The sequence below is a fragment of the Mirounga leonina genome, unplaced genomic scaffold (genome assembly GCF_011800145.1).
Source record: "Mirounga leonina isolate KUSES-001 unplaced genomic scaffold, KU_Mleo_1.0 Mir_150, whole genome shotgun sequence".
NCBI lineage: Eukaryota > Metazoa > Chordata > Mammalia > Carnivora > Phocidae > Mirounga > Mirounga leonina.
The window spans coordinates 23,472,883-23,494,655 of NW_023270374.1; the positions used below are offsets into that span (position 1 = coordinate 23,472,883).

Consider the following 21,773-nt stretch of genomic DNA (forward strand, 5'->3'; position numbering starts at 1 on the left):
CATACAAGAAAAAAACATTATACAAAGAAGTACCAGTGATCAAGGTGGATGATGTATTTTTTTCTCTTTCTTCCTATTACCAGGTATTGTCCGAATGGTATATAATTAACAATAAACCCTACCTTAAAAACTGGAAAAAAAAAGTGTTGTAAAACCCACTCAATATTTTGCATAGAGCAAATTCAGTCACCTTCTGGTCACTTAGCAGGTTATCTCTAGGACACTGACTGTGTGTGTGTGTGTGTGTACACGCGTGCACTCCTGAGTGAGAGCATGTCAGCGTCAGGCTAGAGGCTTTGCAACTCTCCTTACCACCAAGCAAGCTTGAACAATGCTGCCCCAAACTGTTTTTCATATTGCAGTTTATGATCACTGACTCTTCAGTTTCACTGAAAACTACATCTCCCGCCCTTGCTCCTGAAAGAAAACCTGGGAATAGCTTTGGTGCCAAAACAAGCTGAGCAACAGCACTTGGCTACAATTCTGAGCACATTCACATACTTGCCTGAGATGTTCTGGGATACTACTCCCATAACTATGTGGGTCTCAGCACATCTGACAGGCCTGGTTTTATTCCTTTCTGGTTAACAAAATTTTAAGGGAAAGGGAGAGGGTAATTGATGCCTTCAGGTCAAGGTTAAGTCTGGTAAAATATTTCCTGATAAAACCCAGAGTTTTCTAAGCCTTTTTTCCCTACCCTCCAACTATGGTTTCTCTGGGTGAAATGTCAGCATCTGCCAAACCATTTCAGGAAGCTGATACCCTCAGCACATAAGAGCCCTGCTTTGACCTGAGCCCTGTCTCTTATTCTCTTGCAAGAAGGAAAATAACAAACACCATGAGACATTTTCAATGTCAGTATCCTTCACTGCAGCGCTAGGAAATAGAGTGGGTATGCAAGAAGACAAAGCAAACAAGGGAAAAGTATGTTTTGTCCCCAGGCTTCTTTTTTGTAGCAACTACACTGGCTTCAGCTGGATAACAAATTGTCCTGGAATTCTTGGCGTTGGTGCAAACATGTCAGCTCCCTGGTTACGCCTTCGTCACCACTCAAAGTACCACACGCTTTAACCTTCCTGCTCTTTCCATAGGCCTGGGTTTGTCCCGTATCCAGGAAACTTTATATGTTGTCTAAACTGAGTATCCCAGCAGGCTGCAAGGCAGATGGCAGCTCAGGACTCAGAATGTTGACTGATTCCTACCTGGATCCACATCACCACGCTGTAACTCAGCCTGCCTGTGCAGAAATAGGAGCCAGCCACGTGGCTAACAGCTTTTTTAACTGCTACTCTCAGCAATGAGGAACTGTCCCAGCAGTTAAGATTCAGAAGGGAACTGAAAAGGAAGCAATGTCAAGATTTATCCAAGGGGATGCACAGGTTTAACCAGATACTCAAGCCAAAAAGCCCCCAAGGCTCAGCTAGGCCAGGAGGAGGTAAAAGACCAGGTGTCGCTGACCTGTCCTCAAGTCCTTGGAACCTTAAGTCACTAGCCTAGGATATCTGCAGAGGATCTAGACCCCTCTACAGGTCTGCCTCCATGTCACTAGGTTCTCATAAGAGGCTTCATCCTTCAGTCAGGGGAAAGCCAGGACATGTCCAAGGTAGCACCTGAACAACATCATTCAATCCAGAACACATATGAAAAGAGCAAGGTACAGAGTGTAAAGCATGATACTATTTGTATAAAAATAAACGAGAGAGGAGATAGAAATACATCTATGGTGACTCTATCTCTGCAAAGGAGCACACCTGGTAACAATATCTCTGAGGATGGACCCTGAACAGTTGGGAGAAAAGGTGGAGAACTTTACCTTTGTAGCTTGTGAATTCTGAACCATGTGAATGTATAACATTCCAGAGAACAAATTAAAAACAAACGCAGAATGCTATAATCTTATTATTACAAAAAAAGAAAAATGCTCTAGAAAATCTATGCGTGTACATAAAAACATTCTGGAAGAATATGCAACTGTTATCAATAGGGTACTCCTGGGAAATGGGAGCAGGGAAATAAGGACACTTGAATGGTTTACTCTATATGGTCTGTATTATTTTGTTTCCAAAAGACAAAGTATATTACTTTGGCAATTTTTACTTTAAAAAAAGGAAAGAAACATCTTTAAGAACTGCAACCTCACCTCCAAAAAGAATCTCTGAACTCCCTCAGTACTTTCAGTGTCTCACATTACTCAGTCACATCTTATCTTGTGTTACAAGGCCCTATACACAGGTCTCATCTCCGTCAAACTCGGGAGCAGCTACAACTGTGGCCTGTCTACCACTCAAGCTCCACTTTCCAGGGACAAAACTCTGTGGAAAAGAACCAGCAAGGAATAAATAGCAGGACGAAACGACCAACCACAGTAAGAGAACAGTAATCTTACAAGTATGTTAATGAGCACAAGACTATTAGCAATGGGAAACCATGACCAAGCCAAAACAACACTGAAAACAAAGAGTCCTTCCCAGAAATTGTGGGAATTCTAACCATCTGCATGTGCGCATGAGCTAGGAGCTTTGCAAAATTGCCAAGCGAAGTGTGACAGACAGATTTCTCAGTAAAATTCAGTAAATTCCTATCTTTTTAGGTAGGACAGGTTCTTGCTTAGGAAAATTTCGGAGCAACCTCTGAGTGTTGAAAGAGAAGCTCCCGCTAGAATATGCCCTGAAGGGATAAAGAACCTGACTTCCTCCATGAGATAAAACTGGAAATTTTGAGCTTCGGAGGAAATGGAAGACTATATTAGAAATGAGGGTCATGTGAGGAGGTCCCGTAAGAGAATTCAGTACTAAACAGACTGAGCTGAGGAGAGACAGCCAACTGCTGGGAAACTGAGGAATTCTAGGAAGCAGGAGGCAATGGATGTCTGTATCTCAATTTTAAGCTCTTTGTTCTGAAAGAAATGTAATCCCATTCTGTTGCCTCTCCAAGACTGTCACACATTACCACCCCAAAATGGGCCTGTCTGGAGAGGGTAATCCAGAAGGATCCACTAGGTCCATAATTCTCACTAATACTCTTTCCAGGACCCTCATTTTGAGGGCTGGATTTATTCTCCTACCTGAAACGACCAAAACCAAAAAATGGGCAACATATGTAAAACACCTGATACCAGATGGCAATACACGAATGACAGTAAACTGTCAGAAAACTGCTGATACGAGAGGGGGTAAAGCTACAGAGGACAGACACAGAGGGGCTCAAGAGATGAATAGGAGAAAAACCCAAGCAAGAGGTAACTAGAAATAATGAAAACCCTCCAGGAATCCAAAAGAGATAGCACTGAGGTAGAACTGGATTTCTCACAGGACCAATACCTGCGTACCCATCTCAACCCTCTTTCTCGCACACCACGTCCAATATGTCAGCAACTCCTGCCAGTTACAACTTCAAGATACACTCAGAACCCAGCCATTTCTCACCACCTCCACTGCTGCTACCCCAGCCAACCTCCTATTAGCTCTCACCTACATGCCTTCCATCCCATTCCAGTCTATTCTCCACACAGCAGTCAGAGAAACATTTACCACATGACAGAAGAGAGGACAGTTACTTGCTTATGGTCTGTCTTCCCTCCTAAAAGGTAAGCTCCATGAAGGCAAGTTCTTCTCTTTCTGTTCATTGCTGTATTCCCAGAGACTAAGTGGTCCCAAGGTATATACACTTAGCACCAAGTAAACAGTTGTTAAATGAATTACATAAGGGCGCCTGGGTGGCTCAGTCGTTAAGCGTCTGCCTTCAGCTCAGGTCATGATCCCAGGGTCCTGGGATCGAGCCCCGCATCCGGCTCCCTGCTCAGCGGGAAGCCTGCTTCTCCCTCTCCCACTCCCCCTGCTTGTGTTCCTGTTCTCGCTGTCTCTCTCTGTCATAAATAAATAAAATCTTTAAAAAAAAAAAAATGAATTACATAAGGTAGGTATGGACCTGTATACTAGACTTCTAGGAAATGAATAAAGGAACTGTATCTTGCATCAGTCAGTGGGTCTTCAAGAGGCTCAGGGATCTGCAAATCATGTCTTGTTTTGTCATCCATCACTGAATCTACAGCAGCCTGTTCATAATGCTCATTGAATGAATAAACAAAAGGAATATAAAATAGGTTTACTATCTTCTGTGGTGCCTAGGACTGGCCTGGGCAGAATATGGATGCTTTTATATCCTTTAGCACAGGAGTAGAGGACTAATAAAGAGTAGAGTTCATAAATAATGCCAAGTCTAAAAGAAAATACACTATTTAACATGGATCTAGCAAATTCTGTGCCAGCTACAAAAAATACAGAGATGACTAAGATAATTTTTATTTTCGAGGACTAAGAAAATTTTAGGTATCTGGGTCTGTACCAGTTGGTGAACAAATACAAGTAATTCAGCAGTATAACTATTCTACTAGAGACATATACAAGAAACATTTGGGAGGCACACAGAAGGAAGTGATCATCCTTGCCTGCAGAGGTCAGGTGGTCAAGGAAGGATTTATGAAAAAGATTTTACTTTAGTCTTATAAGGAAGTTTACCAGATGAGAGAAAGCACATTTAGCAAAGAAGACACAGGTCTGTGTGAAGGCATAACACACTCCCTTCCAGAGTGGTTCCTGGAAGGGAGTTAACAAAATATGGAAGGAGAGAAAAACGTTATAAAGCACTTTCCTCTAAGGACAGAGCCTGTGCTTTAAAAAGTTCCTGGACCCTCCTCTTCTCAAAGTACCCATTTCTCCAATAAGATGTGACCTCCAAAGGGGCTTGACAGAGTTAAAAACATGAAGTAACAAAATCAGGGAGGGGAAGACAAACATATTTATTCCACTCCAGTCTATCAGAGGACTTAAAATGTGTACTGCACAGCATTCCCTGTTGTTATCAGCATTGACAAGGGAAGAATGTGCCTTAACAGCAGCTCTGCCCCAAAGCTTGCCGATGGCTGCTATGAGGCTCCCTGTCGGTCCACCGTCTTCCTCGTGGTTGTGCAGTTAATGAGGCTTCCACCCTTGTAGAGACAGGCTCCTTAACTCTAAATTCATTTGTGCAGAGATGAGGAAAGAATCTAATATACTGACTGTTCCTCAGGTAAGCCATGACTTAAATCCTATCTTAGTATTTAACTATCTTTATTTTCTGATTAAAATAGGAAAAAAAGGGGGAGGGGGTAAAGAAGCAATAGAAAGTATACTGTGCTGATACAGAGACTTTAAACTCTAGTCAGAGTTAAGACTCATATTAAAGGTCGACTGATGGTTCAAAGGAAATAACTACATGGAGTCAGCGAGACGTGCGTCAGTTGAGTCTCATTATTAGCCTCAATAATGTAGGAAAACAATTCTCAACAAAATCGGAGTCCATACTTGTCAGGTACGCTCTGTTGGGCATGGGCAGGTAAAAGTCTAGAGAAATGGGTTCTCTCCATGCCCTGGTAACAAAGAAAGAAGGCTTCTGGTTTGATGAAAAGAGCAGCTCCTGTTCCCAGGTGGTGCCTGAAGCTCACCGGCTGAGGTTAGCAGTGGAATCGAGTGGAGAACTTGGGAGAAACAGGCACAGTCAGAGGCTGGTCACTTGACTTTACTTCCACACCCTGGTACTTGCGTATTGGATTTGCCTTGTGCACCTACAGAATAAGGAAAGATAGTTACCACTGATCAGGATGTTAGAGAACTCTGCGTATAGTTGTTTTTATTTTTTTTCTTCTTGAGAAAATGTTTGTATAGTCTTAGAGATCCAAGTCATTATCCAAAGGTGGGGTGGGGGGGGACACACACAACACAGCATAATGGAAAAGCATGTGAGCTTTGGAGCCCACGTAGGTTTCTATTCAGGTCTTGGGGGTCCCTCAGCTTGCACTAAAGAACATCAAGCCTAACCCCAGCTTGATTGTTTATTACTAGGTTTAACAGGGTTGTACACAACTGCAGCAGAAAAGAGATACATGTTAAGAATCTGTCAGAGTGGGGGGTGGGGGGCTGGGATAACTGGGTGAGGGACATTAAGGAGGGCACGTGATATCATGAGCACTGGGTGTTATGTAAGACAGATGAATCACTGAACTCTACCTCTGAAACTAGTAACATATTATATGTTAAAAAAAAATCTCCCAGAGTACAATCTTAAGCTTATCGAGTCTTAATATTCACCCAAACCATGGACAAACAAACAAAAATGATAACCAGAAAGAATTTCTGGGAGAAGGCCATCCTTCCTTCTGGGTAGTCTAAAACAGTCCTGAATTAAGTCAGGTTAGTCGAGAGCTAAGTAGCATTGACCGAACTGTGCTTTAGAATGCTGACATCAGCCTATACTGAGAATCACTCTGAGTAACACCTCTATGATGGGGACAAACACAAGAGGCAGTACCAAGTGTTGAAGAAAAATCAAAGAACTTCAGGCTGGGAAAAAGGCTGGTTTTGTGAGCATATCTAGAGTGGGGACTGTATCATTTTTTCATCCAATCAGCAAACGGCAGCTTGGATTTTGCCAAGAAGCTAGTCCCTTTAATAGTTTGTCCCTAGAGCCTTCTTGAGGCCACAGTCATTACTGCCAACACCTGTACCAGCAGCTGGCCTAGACTTTTTAGACAAAACTGCAAAAACTTATGTATTTATATAATCATCCTTTTATCAATCACATGAAGTTCCATCTGAAACTGTCTCTTTGCTCATTAATGCAGCTTGCTGCCCTCTGAGTGAAAAAGTCCTTAATGTGAATTAAGCTTTCTTTCTGGATAACTTAATATCTAAACCATTATGCTAGTGTTAGCACTGAGGGTCACATGGACCAGTATGTGCTATAACCCCAAGGAATTTGAGTCAGTTATTAAGAGGAAAACAAAAATACAGTTGCCACATAATTCCCATGTCCTTCCCTACCTATGTATTCTTGTCTAATTGTAAAACCACATTGGTTTTCTTAAGTCTAAAGAAAATAATAAAAATAAGTTAGATAAATAAACAAATCCTAGCAATGCATCACTGTGCATGTTATACCACATGATACCCTCCTTATGAAGACCCCTGGAAGAAATTCTATCTGAATTCAGTATCAAGACTAAATGTTTTTTTTTTTTTTTTTAACAACTAGCTTGTTTGTATCTCATGAACACTGTTAGTTTTGTAACCAACAGGTTGGTTCCTAAAAAGAGCTAAAATTATGGCTGAAACTTAGCAGATGCATGGATCACAATGTGCACATCTTTAACATTGTTCACATCACAACTTCGTCACTATTCTTGGTTTGTGTGATTTTCCACCTTCATTCATCTTTGATATGTCCTGGTAGGCCACCTTAGATCCTTTCTGGAACAAGGCAAGGTAGAGATAAAACAAAATAAAGACAACCGTGGGTTAATGAGTGCTCATGCTGCCCAGTTACCAGTTCTTTCCGTAGCCTGGCCAGCTCCTCCCTCTGTTGCTCTTCCTCCTGGTGCCTGGCCTCCTCCAACTGCTGGACTTTCTGAGCTTCTACCTCAGCCATTCTCTTCTCCAGCTCCTGCCGCTCCTTGGCTCTCTTCTCGGTGGCCAGCTGAAAAGGTTCCTGAACTAGAGAACCAGAGAGGCCCTCTGAGTACAGAAACAGAGAGAATATTGGTGCATAAGGAGGACCTACATAAACCTAGCCCCCTGGATGCAGCAAGTGGCACAGACATGCATGGCAACAGAAAGGCTAAACTCTAGGGAAGCCCTGTTAGCAGAAAGGTGGAGCATACCACATACAAAAAGTCCTAGAATTTTAAGTTGGAAGGGCTCCTGGAAACCATCTAATTAGGAGAAAATCTTGATTTTCTTGATGAAATAGCTTGCTTAAAACTACATAGTGATTCTGAGACAGATGTAGGAGGAGAATCCAATTTTCTGACACTTACCCAGAGCTTAAGGAATCAAACATTTTATACCTAAGGCTTGCTTCATGGTGAACTCCAGAAAGAAGTCCTGGTTCTTCCTCCCTCACTTACTACTCTTTGTAAAGTAAAGCCCATAACTGCTGTTGAAATGTCAGCAACTTTTGCCCAGGCTCTTGTTCTGTGAATCTGGCCCCAACATATGCTGCAAACTCAACACAGGTGTGCAGTTCAACAGACAAAAAACCCGGTCTAAGAAGAGAACAACTAGATCCTCTAAAGGAAAATGCTTCTGGTTGACACAGCTAATACTGACATAACTGAGTCCCAGCATCCCCCCTGGGAAGTCTGACAATTCTGCCCTGATCCCCCAAGAGTACATATAATACTACCAGCAACGGATTTCTTCTCTTTCTTGGGAACAAAGGGCTCCTGGGAGATGACTGTGTTTGGACGAGCCTTGAAACAAGCTGCTTCTCTCTGCTGCTTCAGTTCTTCCTCCAGCTATTAGAAAGAAAGCCTGTTAGATAAGCAACAGCACAACCCTCCATAACTGCTGCCTCAGTGGCTCGAGAATTAATGTTTCTAAATGGCTTCATCAATAAAGGCAGGAGATGACTTCATCTAAACCCCAGTTAAAACCCCCTTTACACTAAGTAGATCAGACTAACATAACAACCTCTGAATCCACTAAGAAGTAGAGAATATCTTTAAGGTACTTTTAAGGCCTAACTGAACATCACAAAAATAAACGTGTGGACATTATATACCCTTGGATGGGATAATCTATAAAGTATTCTCTCTTCCAACCCCCAAAAGAATCTAGCCAGAATTTTTTTTTAAGATTTTACTTATTTATTTGAGAGAGAGAAAGAGAGCATGAGTGGGATGGGGAGGGGAGTAGGGGAGAGGCAGAAGGAGAGGGAGAAGCAGACTCCCTACTGAGCAGCGAGCCCGATCTGGGGCTCAATCCCAGGACCCTGAGATCAAGACCTGAGCTAAAGGCAAATGCTTAACCAACTGAGCCACTCAGGTGCCCCAAATCTAACCAGAATTTAATCAAGCCTCTAGATTTAACTACTCATTTATAGGAAATACAGAAGGTACAGGAACATATTAAATAACACCACGGGAATACCATGACCAAAATTGGGATTGTGGAAAATTTATAGGACAAACAAGCCAGTTTATTCCACAAGTAATATGTAACTAGAGGAGCCTACAGAGAAAAAGGGATTTAGAGATTGATCAAACAAATGCAATATGTGGGCCTTATTTGGATCCTGATTTGAACAATTCGACTGTCTAAAAAAATTATGAGGGGCACCTGGGTGGCTCAGTCGTTAAGCAACTGCCTTCGGCTCAGGTCATGATCCCAGGGTCCTGGGATCGAGCCCTGCATTGGGCTCCTTACTCAGCAGGGAGCCTGCTTCTCCCTCCCCCTCTGCCTGCCACTCCCCACTCCCTCTGCTTGTGCTCTCTCTGTGTCAAATAAATAAAATCTTTAAAAATAAATAAATAAATAAATAATGAGATTTGGGGATATAAGAACACTATTTGTCACTATTAAGGGATTACTATTAATCTTTTTATGTGTGATAGTATTATGGGTTTTTTTTTAATACTTGTATTTTTAAAGATACATACTGAAGATATAAAGATACATATATATCTTTACTTGCTGTTTTTGGATGAAATGAAGTGATACCTAGAATTTGCTTCAAAGTAGTCCTTTGTTGGTAGAAATATCTAGTATAGAGGTTAAGTAGGTAGAAATGCAGATGAAGGGGTGCCTGGGTGGCTCAGACACGAATGGGTGTCTGCCTTTGGCTCAAGTCATGATCCCAGGGTCCTGGGATCAAGCCCCACGTTGGGCTCCTGGCTCAACGGGGAATCTGCTTCTCCCTCTCCCTCTGCCTCTGCCTCTCCCCCTGCTTATGCTCTCTCTCTGTCTCAGATAAATAAAATCTTCAAAAAAAAAAGAAATGCAGATGAAGTAAGATTTTCCATGTTTTGATCATTATAGAACCAAGTGACAGGTTCATGGAAGATCATTATACTAGCCTCTCTACTTTTGTGTATGTTTGAAAAACTTAAAAAAAAATTTTTTATTATAGGAAATACGCCACACAGACATTTTGTGTCATGGTCCTGGAAAGAGAGATTCATTACTACTTCCAAAACAACAGTTTTCCTAGGGAACACCACCACCAAGGGACCTATGTGCAGTCATGTAAGCAATCGCATCTCTTGACTTCCTAGAAATATTAGCCCAGAGCTCCTTTTGGACAGAGTCCAGATAAGTGATGATATAAAAACACTGACAAACTTAGGGATTCAGGGGAATTTTTTTCCAAATAGGGCAGAATTAGATCCCAATTATACCAGCCAACAACCAATTAACTGTTTTTAATCACTTGTCATCTACAAAGAGCACACTATGTTGAGAAGACAGCATACCATACTGAGGATCTATTCTCACCATACTGTTTCTTATCAAAGTACCAACAGAAAGGAGTGAACATGTAAGGAACAAATCTAACAGATGGAATAGATGAGATCTTAAACTCCTGATGCAAAGAGAGCCTGTTGGTTCTCACATTCCCCAGATGATGACTTGGAGCAGAGGTCAGCAAACTTCAGCCTGCAGGCTAAATCCAACTTGCAATCCCTTTTTGTACAGTCCTTGAGGTAAGTCTAGTTTTCACATTTTCAAAGGGTTGAAACCTACACACACACACACACACACACACACACAGAATATGTGACAGAGACCATATGTAACCTACAAAACCTAAAATATTTACTATCTGGTCTTTTATTTTTTATTATTTTTTTAAAGATTTATTTATGAGAGAGAGAGAGAGAGAGCGCACATGAGCAGGGGGAGGGGCAATGGGAGAGTAAGACAAGCAGACTCCCGGCTCAGCAGGGAGCCTGATGTGGGGCTCGATCCCAGGACCCTGAGATCATGACCTGAGCCGAACTCAAAGAGTTGGACACTTAACTGAGCCACCCAGGCGTCCCACTATTTGGTCTTTTATAGAAAGTCTGCTGATCCCTGATTTAGAGTGAGAGTCCCTGAAATAATCCAGTATTTTAGTTCTCAGATGAATTTTAGTGTAGTGGGTCTACCTCTTCTAACAAACCAACAATGAAGCAATGAACATTTTAGCTGCTCTCCCATCCCCCACCTGGTGCTTCCAAGTCTGTGCCTTCAGAGCACCTCTTCTGTCAGTCTCCAAGCAGAAAGGCTCAATCTGAGTTGTGTTCTTCACCTTCTTCTCTGGCAGGTTAATGGTGTCAAAATGAGGCAAAGGAAGTGCCTTAAACTTGGGCACCTAACAGAAAAGAAAACATAAGATTTAAGATCCTAAGGTCTCTCTAGCTAGAAAGCAAGAGCTGCTCCAGAGTATCTGGATGAATCTGAAATATAGGAAAGGCCAGTTTTCAAAGTAGCATGGTATGTATAGCAGAAAGAGTAAGGGGCTCAAAAGGAAATCTAGGTTATCCTCCCAATATTGCCAATAACTGGCAACACGATCACAGGAAAGTCACTTAATCTCCTTGCGCCAGTAGGGTTATTAAAAACTTGCCCTATTTATACTTCATAACATTCTTAGAGGGATCAAAGGAAGTATTATGCTACTTGCAGAAATGGAAACACCTACCTCCCCTTTCTGCAGTTCTTTTATTTTCTTTTCCTTCTGTAACTGACGTTCTTTGTCTCGAGAATCAAAAGAGAAAGGGCATATTTCCACAGTTCTTGCCTCCGGGATTTGGGGCTTAAAAGGCACCCCATAATGTGGCACAGGTTGAGCTCTTATCACTACCGGCTCCTCCTCTTCCTAAGGGAAAAACTGTAGTTTAGACACAAGCTCTCTCTCACCTCCACAGAATGTGGTGTCAGAAGACAGTATTTGAAAGAAATTAATTAAGGCAAGTTACTCAACCTCCTAGGTGTCTTTGCTTCCTTTTCTATCAAAGAGGGATAATACCTAAGTCACCTACCACTTCATAGGGGTGAGACCAGTGTGAAAGCATTTGATAAAGGACTAACACAATTACTCTTAAAGGATCTAAAGTTTTTCACAGGAAGGTTGTAAAAATGAAATGAGATCAAACAGTGTGAACAAAGTGAAGAACAGAGGAAAGGTACTAAGTAAGCATATACCTTGGCCTCTTCTTTGACCCAGCCTCCAGACTCCACTAAAACATGTGACTGAGAGTTAATGGTTGCCAAACCCAGAATAGGACCTAGTAAGTTGTTTGGGTTCAAGCTGGTAACATAAGATTACGGTGTATTTTAGTTTCAAATGAACCTATAAAAAGGTTTATGCTTGAGATCTGCTATAAAATTACCCTAACTCTGGATATTTATAGATAAAATGGGAGATGTAACAAGATACTAGCCTGATCAATGACAGTTTATGTATTCCAATTTCATGAACCATCACTACACAGTAACCTTAGCGACCCTTGGGTTAGTGGAGATCAGACAGGGAGGACATAACTGCTCAGTGTGAATTTTAAAAGTCCCTCACTGAATGGTGACAATAGCTTAGGCAAAATAAAATACAGGGCTTGTCAACTTTATTCAAGTTATGACAGGCTGATTTTCAATGCTATAGAAATAGACAGGCATCCAATAAGTTGCATAACCAGTCACTACTGAAAGCCAGAAGATTCATACCCTTACCAATTACTTTGCTCTTGGGGGAGCAAAAAAGATGATCAAATGTTCATACCCACTGTTAAAGATAACTCCAGATAAGAGTGACTGCCTTTGAATTCCATTAAGCTTAAGAAAGAGGAATGTTAAATTGATAAAGTAGAAGGAAGAAAACTCCCTTTATCCCAGGGAATCACCTCATCTTCTTTGGTGGGCATTCGAATTCTGTTCTTCAGTGCAAAGGCCGGTGACTTGGGAACAGTGATTGGAAGTACTTTCTTTTCAGGAACACCCTGCAAGGAGTAAGCAATTCAATTAGACATCCCAGAACAATCTCTACTAGGCTGTGTGGTAAGATCAAATCCCTCTCGAGGAGGCTGGGTGGCTCAGTCGGTTAAGCGTCTGTCTTTGGCTCAGGGCATGATCCCAGGATCCTGGGATTGAGTCCTGGGTTGGGTTTTCTGCTCAGTGGGGAGTCTGCTTCTCGCTCTCCCTCTGCCTGCCGCCCCCCCTGCTTGTGCTGTCAAATAAATAAATAAAAACCTAAAAAAAAAAAAAAAAAGATCAAATCCCTCTCTTAAAGGGGAGTTCACATACCAGGAATCAAAAAAAGGCTTTAGTATATTGCTGTTTACCCAGCATACTGAAACACAGTAGCAGTCCAAAGGTGGATTATCATACAGAAGAGCAGCAAATAACAAGGGGATGGCTGGAGTACTATATTCAGTAAAAATAGGATTCATCACAATCTTTTTTGGTGCTTATGAAAAACACTCACCACAACAGAAAACAAACTAATGCCAATATTTTATTGTTTCTCTTCCTTTCTATACTCTAATCACTCAAAAATAAAAATAAAAAGACCTCCAAATGTATCTAGGATCAGAATAGATAACTGTCCATTTTCTTCAACTTATTCCTCATACAACTCTATAATGAAAACTTAGGTTCAAAAACATCACCCTCAGGGTGCCTGGCTGGCTCAGTCGGTGGAGCATGTGACTCCTGATCTCATGGTTGCCAGTCTGAGCCCCATATTGGGTGTAGAGATTACTTAAAAATAAAATCTTAAAGGGGCACCTGGGTGGCTCAGTTGGTTAAGCGACTACCTTCGGCTCAGGTCATGATCCTGGAGTCCCGGGATCGAGTCCCGCATCGGGCTCCCTGCTCAGCAAGGGGTCTGCTTCTCCCTCTGATCTCTTCCCTCTCATGCTCTCTGTCTCTCATTCTCTCTCTCAAATAAATAAATAAAATCTTTAAAATAAATAAATAAATAAAATAAAATCTTAAAAAAAAAAATCACCCTCAAAAGGCAAATGGGAAAAAGTATTGGACAAGAGCTAAATTATCTTATGCCAAACAAATAGACAAAGAAAGAACAAGCAGTTCACAAAGATACACAAGAGACTCGATCTCAATAATTTTTAAAAATATAAATTAAATCAGGTTATTCTTCACCTATAAGATTGAGTAATATTTGTAAGACTGATTAATACCAGTGTTGGCATGTACAAAAGAGAAGTCGGCACTCACATATAGTTGGGTAAGAGTATAGATCATAAATTGGTACAACCTTTGGGAATTACCTATTAATTTTTTTTTTTTTTAAAGATTTTATTTATTTGATGGAGAGAGCGAGAGAGAGAGTGCGCACAGCAGGGGGAGCAGCAGAGAAAGAGGGAGAAGCAGGCTCTCTGCTGAGCAGGGAGCCGGTGCAGGGCTCAATCCCAGGACTCTGGGATCACGACCTGAGCTGAAGACAGACATTTAACCAACTGAGCCACCCAAGCGCTCCCTCCTTTTTTTTTTTTTTTTAAGATTTTATTTATTCATTTGACGGAGGAGGGTGGGAATTACCTATTAAATTTTTAAATGGTCATACTCTCTCACCCAATATTCCACCTTTAGTATTTGATCTCTAGTTTAGTTTTTGGTTTTAGGTATTATTTCAATTTTTTTTTTAAAGAATTAAAAATTGCAAATAACTAAATTATTTATCAAGAAAGGATCAGTTAAATCCTTTTTTAAATTGTGGTGCATCTGTAGAAAAGAATATTATATAGCCATGAAAAAGAATTAAATAAATCTTTATTACTGACATGGTGTTCATAATATTGAGGGGAGAAGGACAAGTTGCTGAAATAGAGAATATTATTTTTTTGTTTTTAAAATATATATAATTAACTTAAGCATAGAAAATAAAATGTGGCGGGCGCCTGGGTGGCTCAGTTGTTAAGCGTCTGCCTTCGGCTCAGGTCATGATCCCAGTGTCCTGGGATCGAGCCCCGCATCGGGCTCCCTGCTCAGCGGGAAGCCTGCTTCTCCCTCCCCTGCTCTCCCTGCTTGTGTTCCCTCTCTCACTGTGTCTCTCTCTGTCAAATAAATAAATAAATAAAATCTTTAAAAAAAAAGAAAAGAAAAGAAAATGTGGGAAGAACAGCTGTTAACTCTCATACCTCTTTGAGAGTAGATTAAGGGAAGCAATGAATTTTCTATATTCCATAATTCTCATACATTCAACTACTCTGAAGATTTTTCCCTTCATGATTCCAAAAACACTGCCAACATTCTAAATCCTTGCAGGCTCAGTTACATGTATGATACTGTGCACGTCATTCAAGACTAAGACATTTTAGAAAGTTGTTCCATAAGCACTCTCTGATTCTCATAGAATTAATACTCTATCACAAATCTGGCAATTAATCCTAACTACAAAATGGTATCTCTTGGGCTTTTTTGAATGAAGGGTTATGACCAGATCAATTTAAAAAATATAAAAATAAAAACTGCAGTATTTACAACAGCCAAACCATGGAAGCAGTCCACATATCCACTGATAGATAAATGGCTAAAAAAGCTGTGGGGGGTGTGTGTGTGTGTGCGTGCGTATACACACACCAATGTGTATTGGTGTATACACACACCCAATACCAATGGCATATTATTTAGCCATTACAAAAAGAATGAAATCTTGCCATTTACAACAACATGGATGGAGCTAGAGAGTAGAGTACTAAATAAAACAAGTCAGTCAGAGAAAGACAAAAACCGTAAGATTTCACTCCCATGCATAATTTAAAAAACAAATGAGCCAAGGAAAAAAGAGAGAGAGAAACCAAGAAAGAGACTCTTAACTATAAAGAACAAACTGATGGTTACTGGAAGGGAGGGGAGATGGGAGAAATAGGGGATGGGGGTTAAAGAGTACACTTAACATGATGAAAAAATAAAATAAAATGGTAAGATCAAACCCTTATTTGTTACATTCACATGTGTATGTTGCCTCACTCTGCCCTCTCTTCTGCTTCCTCTCCACCTCTTCACTACCATACAAGGCCACACCACTGATTGCCTGTACCATTCCACTAGCCCTGTAATAGTCTTTCAGCTTCTCATCTCATTCCTCCAATCCGTCTTCTATATATAGTCAGAACTACTTGTCTAAGACACATCGGATCACATAACTTCCTGACTTAAAGTTCTTTAATGGCTCCTAGGCTACCTACAATAGTATAACAAATTCCTTGCCATGAAGTACAAGGTGCCTCATGATATGGTGCCCTGCCTGACTCTCCAGCCTTATCTCTTGCCCCTCCCTACAGCTCACCCTCCAACCACTATGAACTACTGGCAGTTGCCAAAATGTTAACGCTGGTTCTCTCAATAACTTTGTGTTCTCTCTGAAATGTCCCAGGTGCTTGGAAGCACCTAAGCCTTTTTTCAAGCCTCCACTGAAGCATCTCTTCTTTTATAAAGGCTTTCAATTGATCTCTCCACTCCCAGAACCTATGAAATGACCCCTCTTTCCCTGTATATAGTTCTATGACAGTACATAAAAAACTTGACAGCACTTGTGTATTTAGATGTTCAACTCCTGCTAGCCTTCAAGAGTGTGGACTGTTATTCCACTAATCCCTAGTACCTAACAAAGATCTTGGCAAGTATAAGGCATTCAGTAAATGTTCATTGAATACATATAGTAAAAATGAATAACAATTTGTACCTTGGACTCTTGGACTCTAATTTATACCCTGGGAGAGAGACTTCTCCTTAATCCCAACAATGCTGTGACTGCTTAAAACATGTTTGGAAAGTCTTTCTTGGAGTGGCCTTCAAAGCTAATTTTTAAGCAATGCAAGGTAGTGGCTCAATATTTACTTTTAATTAAGCAAAACTATTTCCAGCTCTATTATCTTGGACTACTTAGTTTTAGTTCCAAATGATTTAGATTAGCTCTTAAAAGCAAATTAATCTTTAAAATATGAACATTTGCCCCTGCTGAAGAGATCTAAGACTGTGCCACAGGCTCCAAGATAAGTGGCTTTTCCAAAATGCTTTGTATAGTATGAGTCATTGAAAAGAATTTATACCCTGCCAAGGTGACCACTGTAAAGAGAATGCTCATTCTGCTGTGGAAGCTGTTTTCTAAAGAAATCCAGGTTAAGGGGCACCTGGGTGGCTCAGATGGTTAAGCATCTGCCTTCAGCTCGGGTCATGATCCCAAGTTCCTGGGACTGAGCCCCACATTGGCTCCTGGCTCAGCGGGGAGCCTGCTTCTCCCTCTGCCTCTCTCCCTGCTCGTGCTCTCTCCCTCTCTGTATCTCTGTGTTTCGAATGAATAAATAAAATCTTTAAAAAAAAAAAAGAAAGAAAGAAAGAAATCCAGGATCACTAGGAACAGTGAAATCCCATATAGCAGGAATTTTAATGAGAGTGACAAAAGTCCATGAAATGGGTTTTCAAATAATGCTTACCATAAAACAACAAGAGCCTGTTGTTCTACAGGTGGCCACCAGCCTCTTGCTCGAGCACACTCAGGGCATGTGGGAGTGGGAAGAACATGAAGCAAGGCTCAGAGGTTGGTTCCAGCCCTGCTCTGATTCTAATCTGCATAACTTGGGGCACATTAGAGAGCCTTCTAGGCCTTGGGTTTTGTTTTTTTTTAAAGATTTTATTTATTTGAGAGAGAGAGCGTGAAGAAGAGAGCAGAAGCAGGGGGGAGCAGCAGAGGGAGAGAAGCAGACTCCCTACTGAGCAGGGTGCCTGACGTGGGGCTCAATCCCAGGACCCTGACATCATGATCTGAGCCAAAAGCAGACACTTAACTGACTGAGCCACCCAGGCACCCTGGTTTTGTTTTTTCTTTTAAGATTTTATTTATTGGGGGAGGAGAGAAAACGAGTGGGGGGAGGGGCAAGAGAGAGGGAGAAGCAGATTCCCTGCCGAGTGTGGAGCCCAACGCGGAGCCTGGTCCCAGGACCCTGAGATCATGACCTAAGCCAAAGTCAGACACTTAACTGACTGAGCCACCCAGCTCATTTCTTTTCATAAAGTAATTGAAATAAATACCCGAGGATTCATTTAATTCTAAAATAATCCCTCTTTTCCTTTCTTCCCCTTTCTACATCCACCCAGCAGAGATATGCATTTTAAAAGAGCAACGGAGGGGCGCCTGGGTGGCTCAGTCGTTAAGCATCTGCCTTCGGCTCAGGTCATGATCCCAGGCTCCTGGGATGGAGCCCCGCATCAGGCTCCCGGCTCCACGGGAGGCCTGCTTCTCCCTCTCCCACTCCCCCTGCTTGTGTTCCCTCTCTCGCTGTCTCTCTCTCTCTGTCAAATGAATAAATAAAATCTTTGGAAAAAAAAATAAATAAAAGAGCAACGGAAATCTCTAATAAATAAACCACGAAAGAGCTATCTAGGAGTGGGCTCAATCTTCACTAATTGGGGGAGAGGAAAAGGTGATTTATGAATATCAACTCTGCAGCAACTACCCACCCATACCCCATCTCTACTGCAATCAACACTAACTGGGGGCTCAATCAGAAATTTAAAAAAGCGGGGACACGTGGGTGGCTCACCTGGTTAAGTGCCAGACTCTTTGATATCAGCTCAGGTAGTGAGGGTTGTGAGATTGAGCCCGTGTCGTGCTCCGTGCTCAGCACAGAGTCTGCTTGAGATTCTGTCTCCCTCTACCCCTCCCTCCGGTCATCGGTCATACATACGCTCTCTGTCTCTCTCTCTCTCAATAAATAAATAAATAGGTAAATAAATAGATAAATATTTTTTAAAAAATAAAAATTAAACAAAAATTTAAAAAATGAATTTTGGTTTTCTAAAAACAGAAGCCTTCTTGTTTTACTATTTTAAGTTTTCCTAATTGTAAGCTCTTTGAGGGCAGGAATGTCGCCGTTTACATTCCTTTGCATTCTCCACAGGACCTACAAGAAGTAGTAATTAGTTCAGTGAATGTATGCTGATTGACAGTACTGTCCTTATTTGTTTACATATCAATCTGCTCCACCAAACTGAAAACTTTGAGGAGGAGTGATGTGTTTTCCCCCATCTTTGAATTCCTAGTACCTAACACAGCCTAGGCCGGTGCATTTCAGCTGGTACTGTTACTCACTCAATTACCCAATATCAGAGTGCTTCTGCAGCAATATTAGGTGCAGGGGATATAAAAGTGACTAAGAGAGATGTACACAGTCCCTGCTTTCAGGGAGCTCACATTCTAGTGGAGGAAAAGAGACAACGAAAAGGTAACAAATCAGGTATTCCCTGATTTTCAAAAAGTGCTCTGAAGAAACCTAGCAGAATATGCAGCTAAAGGATAATGGGGGGAAGCTCCTAATGGGAAGCTCCGGAAAGATAGCTCTAGAGAAGTGGTATGTGGTTAGAAGTGGGCAATGTGGGTGGGCAGATGGTGCACTTAGGGAAAGCAGCCCAGGATGGGGGAGGGGGTGTTAGGGGTGAGCACTTCTCCCTATGGCAGGATATGCCCCCAAATGCCCTGGGACAAGAGCAGTTAGGAAATTACTGTGAGGAAATGTTATCTCAGGGAGTATGGAAAAAAAAAGCCTGCTGGTCTCCCCAAGTCATCCCTAAAATATCGCTGCTAAAATTACTCACTGGCCTCACCAGCACCACATCCACCTCTGTGGTGCCCCATCTCCCCACTAGATGTCGGCACCAAGTTCACATTTCACGCTCTTGAGCTCAAGGTTTTCATCACTCCACCTCTGCCCCAAGAGCCCTTTTTTCATCTCTGCCTCATGGCCCACTGCTGCCCAAGCCCATCTCTCATCAGCCCTGTTGTCTCCTTGCCACCCATCAACCACAAGTTTAAGAGCACAAGAAATACCATAAGGACACGCGGAAAGAGTTTCAGCACCAGAGGGACGTGGATGAAGAACAACAGTGGCAAACAGACAAGCTGCATTTGGGCTCTGGGAAGCAGGCTCCTCTGTTCTGCTAGAAGAATCCCAAACTAGAAGTTACAGGACCTAATCTCGATTCTGCCACCAACTTTTAAAAATGGTTCCATGAGCAAGCCACATTCCTCTTTCAAAGCCTCCCTTTCTAAAAAATGAAGAGGGTGAGAGAAGACACCTAATGTCTCCTATGCTTTGCTTCTCTAGAAACCAAGAGTTGAAGTGAAATCACTGGAAATTTTAGAAGGGAGAACTACAAACAGCCAGTGCCAAACTCAAAAACTGGGTTTGCTAAAATAAACAATGGTAAGTCAGCACTGTGGGGTAGAATAATAATAGTGCTGGAGGAGATGATGGGTTCAAATCCTGGTTCTGCATACTAGATACCTCCTAATGTCTCTTCCTTATCCAAAAAATAGGGCTAAAAATAAAACCTATCTCTTAAGAATTGTTTCAAGAAATAAGTACAATAATCTACATAGAACACTCGGTATGAGGTAAGCATGCGATAAAATGACAGTTATTACTATTAACAACATGACTGCTTACTGTGTGTCAGACACTAAGTTCTCACTGAGGCTCTCTCTCTTCCATGCTACACATAACAAATCAAAACTCCAGGGGTGGGGCCCAGGAATCTGTTTATGTAATAAGATCCCCAGAGGATTCTGAGAACCTGCTGGATTTGGCAAACACTTCCCTGGAGCACCACGTCAATTCAGTTGCATCTTACTTACTTACCTAGTGCATTGCTGATCTGCTTATCCAGAATTCTCAACAAGGCATAACCTGGTACAAGGCTACTTTAAGATCTCACTTAACTAACTCCTACTGAACTCTAGGCACCCTTCCACATGTACCACTTCACCCTAGCATGTCCAAAGTAAAACAAACTGCCAGCCCAATTTCCTAAATCAGCGTTTCTAAAAATAAAGTTCAGGTAAGACAGATAATATGGAAGGGGATGTTAGGTGGGATGCAGACTGCTTTTCTTAATAGTCACATATTTCCTAAGACCTTTCCATTTAAAAAGGTACATTCTCCCTGCTCTAGGTGTGTGGGGTGGGATGGAGGACCACCCTGCCCTAGGGTGTGTGGTGGGTGTCTTTATGATAATCACCTGTGACCAACAAAGAATAATTACCCCCTAAAAAGGAAGTAAGCCATTGAAGGTATTATCACTAGAGATGTCAAAAGGATTTAAGTTCCCTGGTTAGCTTTCTATAAAAAACCAACCCTAAAGGCCCTCATTGGCAACCCTGTGGCAACCCTGTCAGGACCCCTCTCACTCTTGAGAGCTTTTTCTGTATCTTCACTTAATAAACTTCCATCGCTTTACTCACAAAAAATAAAAAAATAAAAAAATAATAAAAATAAAAAGGTACCTTCTTCTATTTTAATATAAAAGCACAGACCCTGAAACCATACTACCTAGTATCCCAGCTCTGCCATTGGTTAGTTTATGATCTCAGGCAAGTTATTTAATCTCTGTATTTCCTAACTGTAAAACAGATTGATAATAAGACCTATAGTGTTTACCTCATAGGGTTATTATGAGAATTAAATAAGTTATTATATAAATTGAAGAGCTTAGACTAAAACTTGGCAAATAAGCTTTATATATTAGCTATTACTATTGTTATTCATGGCAAAAAGTACTGGTGTTCCATTTACATAGTGATTTAAATGTTCCCTTTAAAATTACCTTAAAAATGAGTTGATTTTAAGAATATATAAAGTCAGGGGAGCCTGGGTGGCTCAGTCAGTTAAGTGTCTGCCTTCAGCTCAGGTCATGATCCCAGGATCCTGGGATTGAGTCCCGCATCAGGCTCCTTGCTCAGCAGGGAGCCTGCTTCTCCCTTGTCTGCCTTGTGCTCTCTCTCTCTCCGACAAATAAATTAATAAAATCTTAAAGAAGAAAGAAAGAAAGAGGAAAGAAAGAAAGCAAGAAAGAGAGGGAGGGAGGGAGGGAGGGAAGGAAGGAAGAAAGGAAGGAAGGGAGGGAGGGAGGGAGGGAGGGAGAGAAAGAAAGGGGGGCGCCTGAGTGGCTCAGTCGTTAAGC

The 21,773-nt window shown here is 41.6% G+C and overlaps 1 protein-coding gene across 5 annotated transcripts in view; it reads right to left on the minus strand.

The window, feature by feature from the left end:
- Positions 1 to 4,774: 4,774 nt before the first annotated feature.
- TPX2 (TPX2 microtubule nucleation factor) overlaps positions 4,775 to 21,773 on the minus strand; it is a 57,247-nt gene continuing 40,248 nt past the window's right edge. For 4 of the 5 annotated variants that reach the window (XM_035006065.1, XM_035006066.1, XM_035006069.1 and 1 more), the window contains 6 exons: positions 12,695 to 12,790; positions 11,497 to 11,673; positions 11,020 to 11,166; positions 8,218 to 8,329; positions 7,360 to 7,547; positions 4,775 to 5,602 (listed from right to left, as the gene is read on the minus strand). In XM_035006065.1, coding sequence (XP_034861956.1) covers positions 5,492 to 5,602; positions 7,360 to 7,547; positions 8,218 to 8,329; positions 11,020 to 11,166; positions 11,497 to 11,673; positions 12,695 to 12,790 — 831 coding nt within the window. In that variant the 3' untranslated portion in view covers positions 4,775 to 5,491. The remainder of the gene's footprint in view (positions 5,603 to 7,359; positions 7,548 to 8,217; positions 8,330 to 11,019; positions 11,167 to 11,496; positions 11,674 to 12,694; positions 12,791 to 21,773) is intronic. The other variant, XM_035006067.1, reaches the window with a different exon arrangement.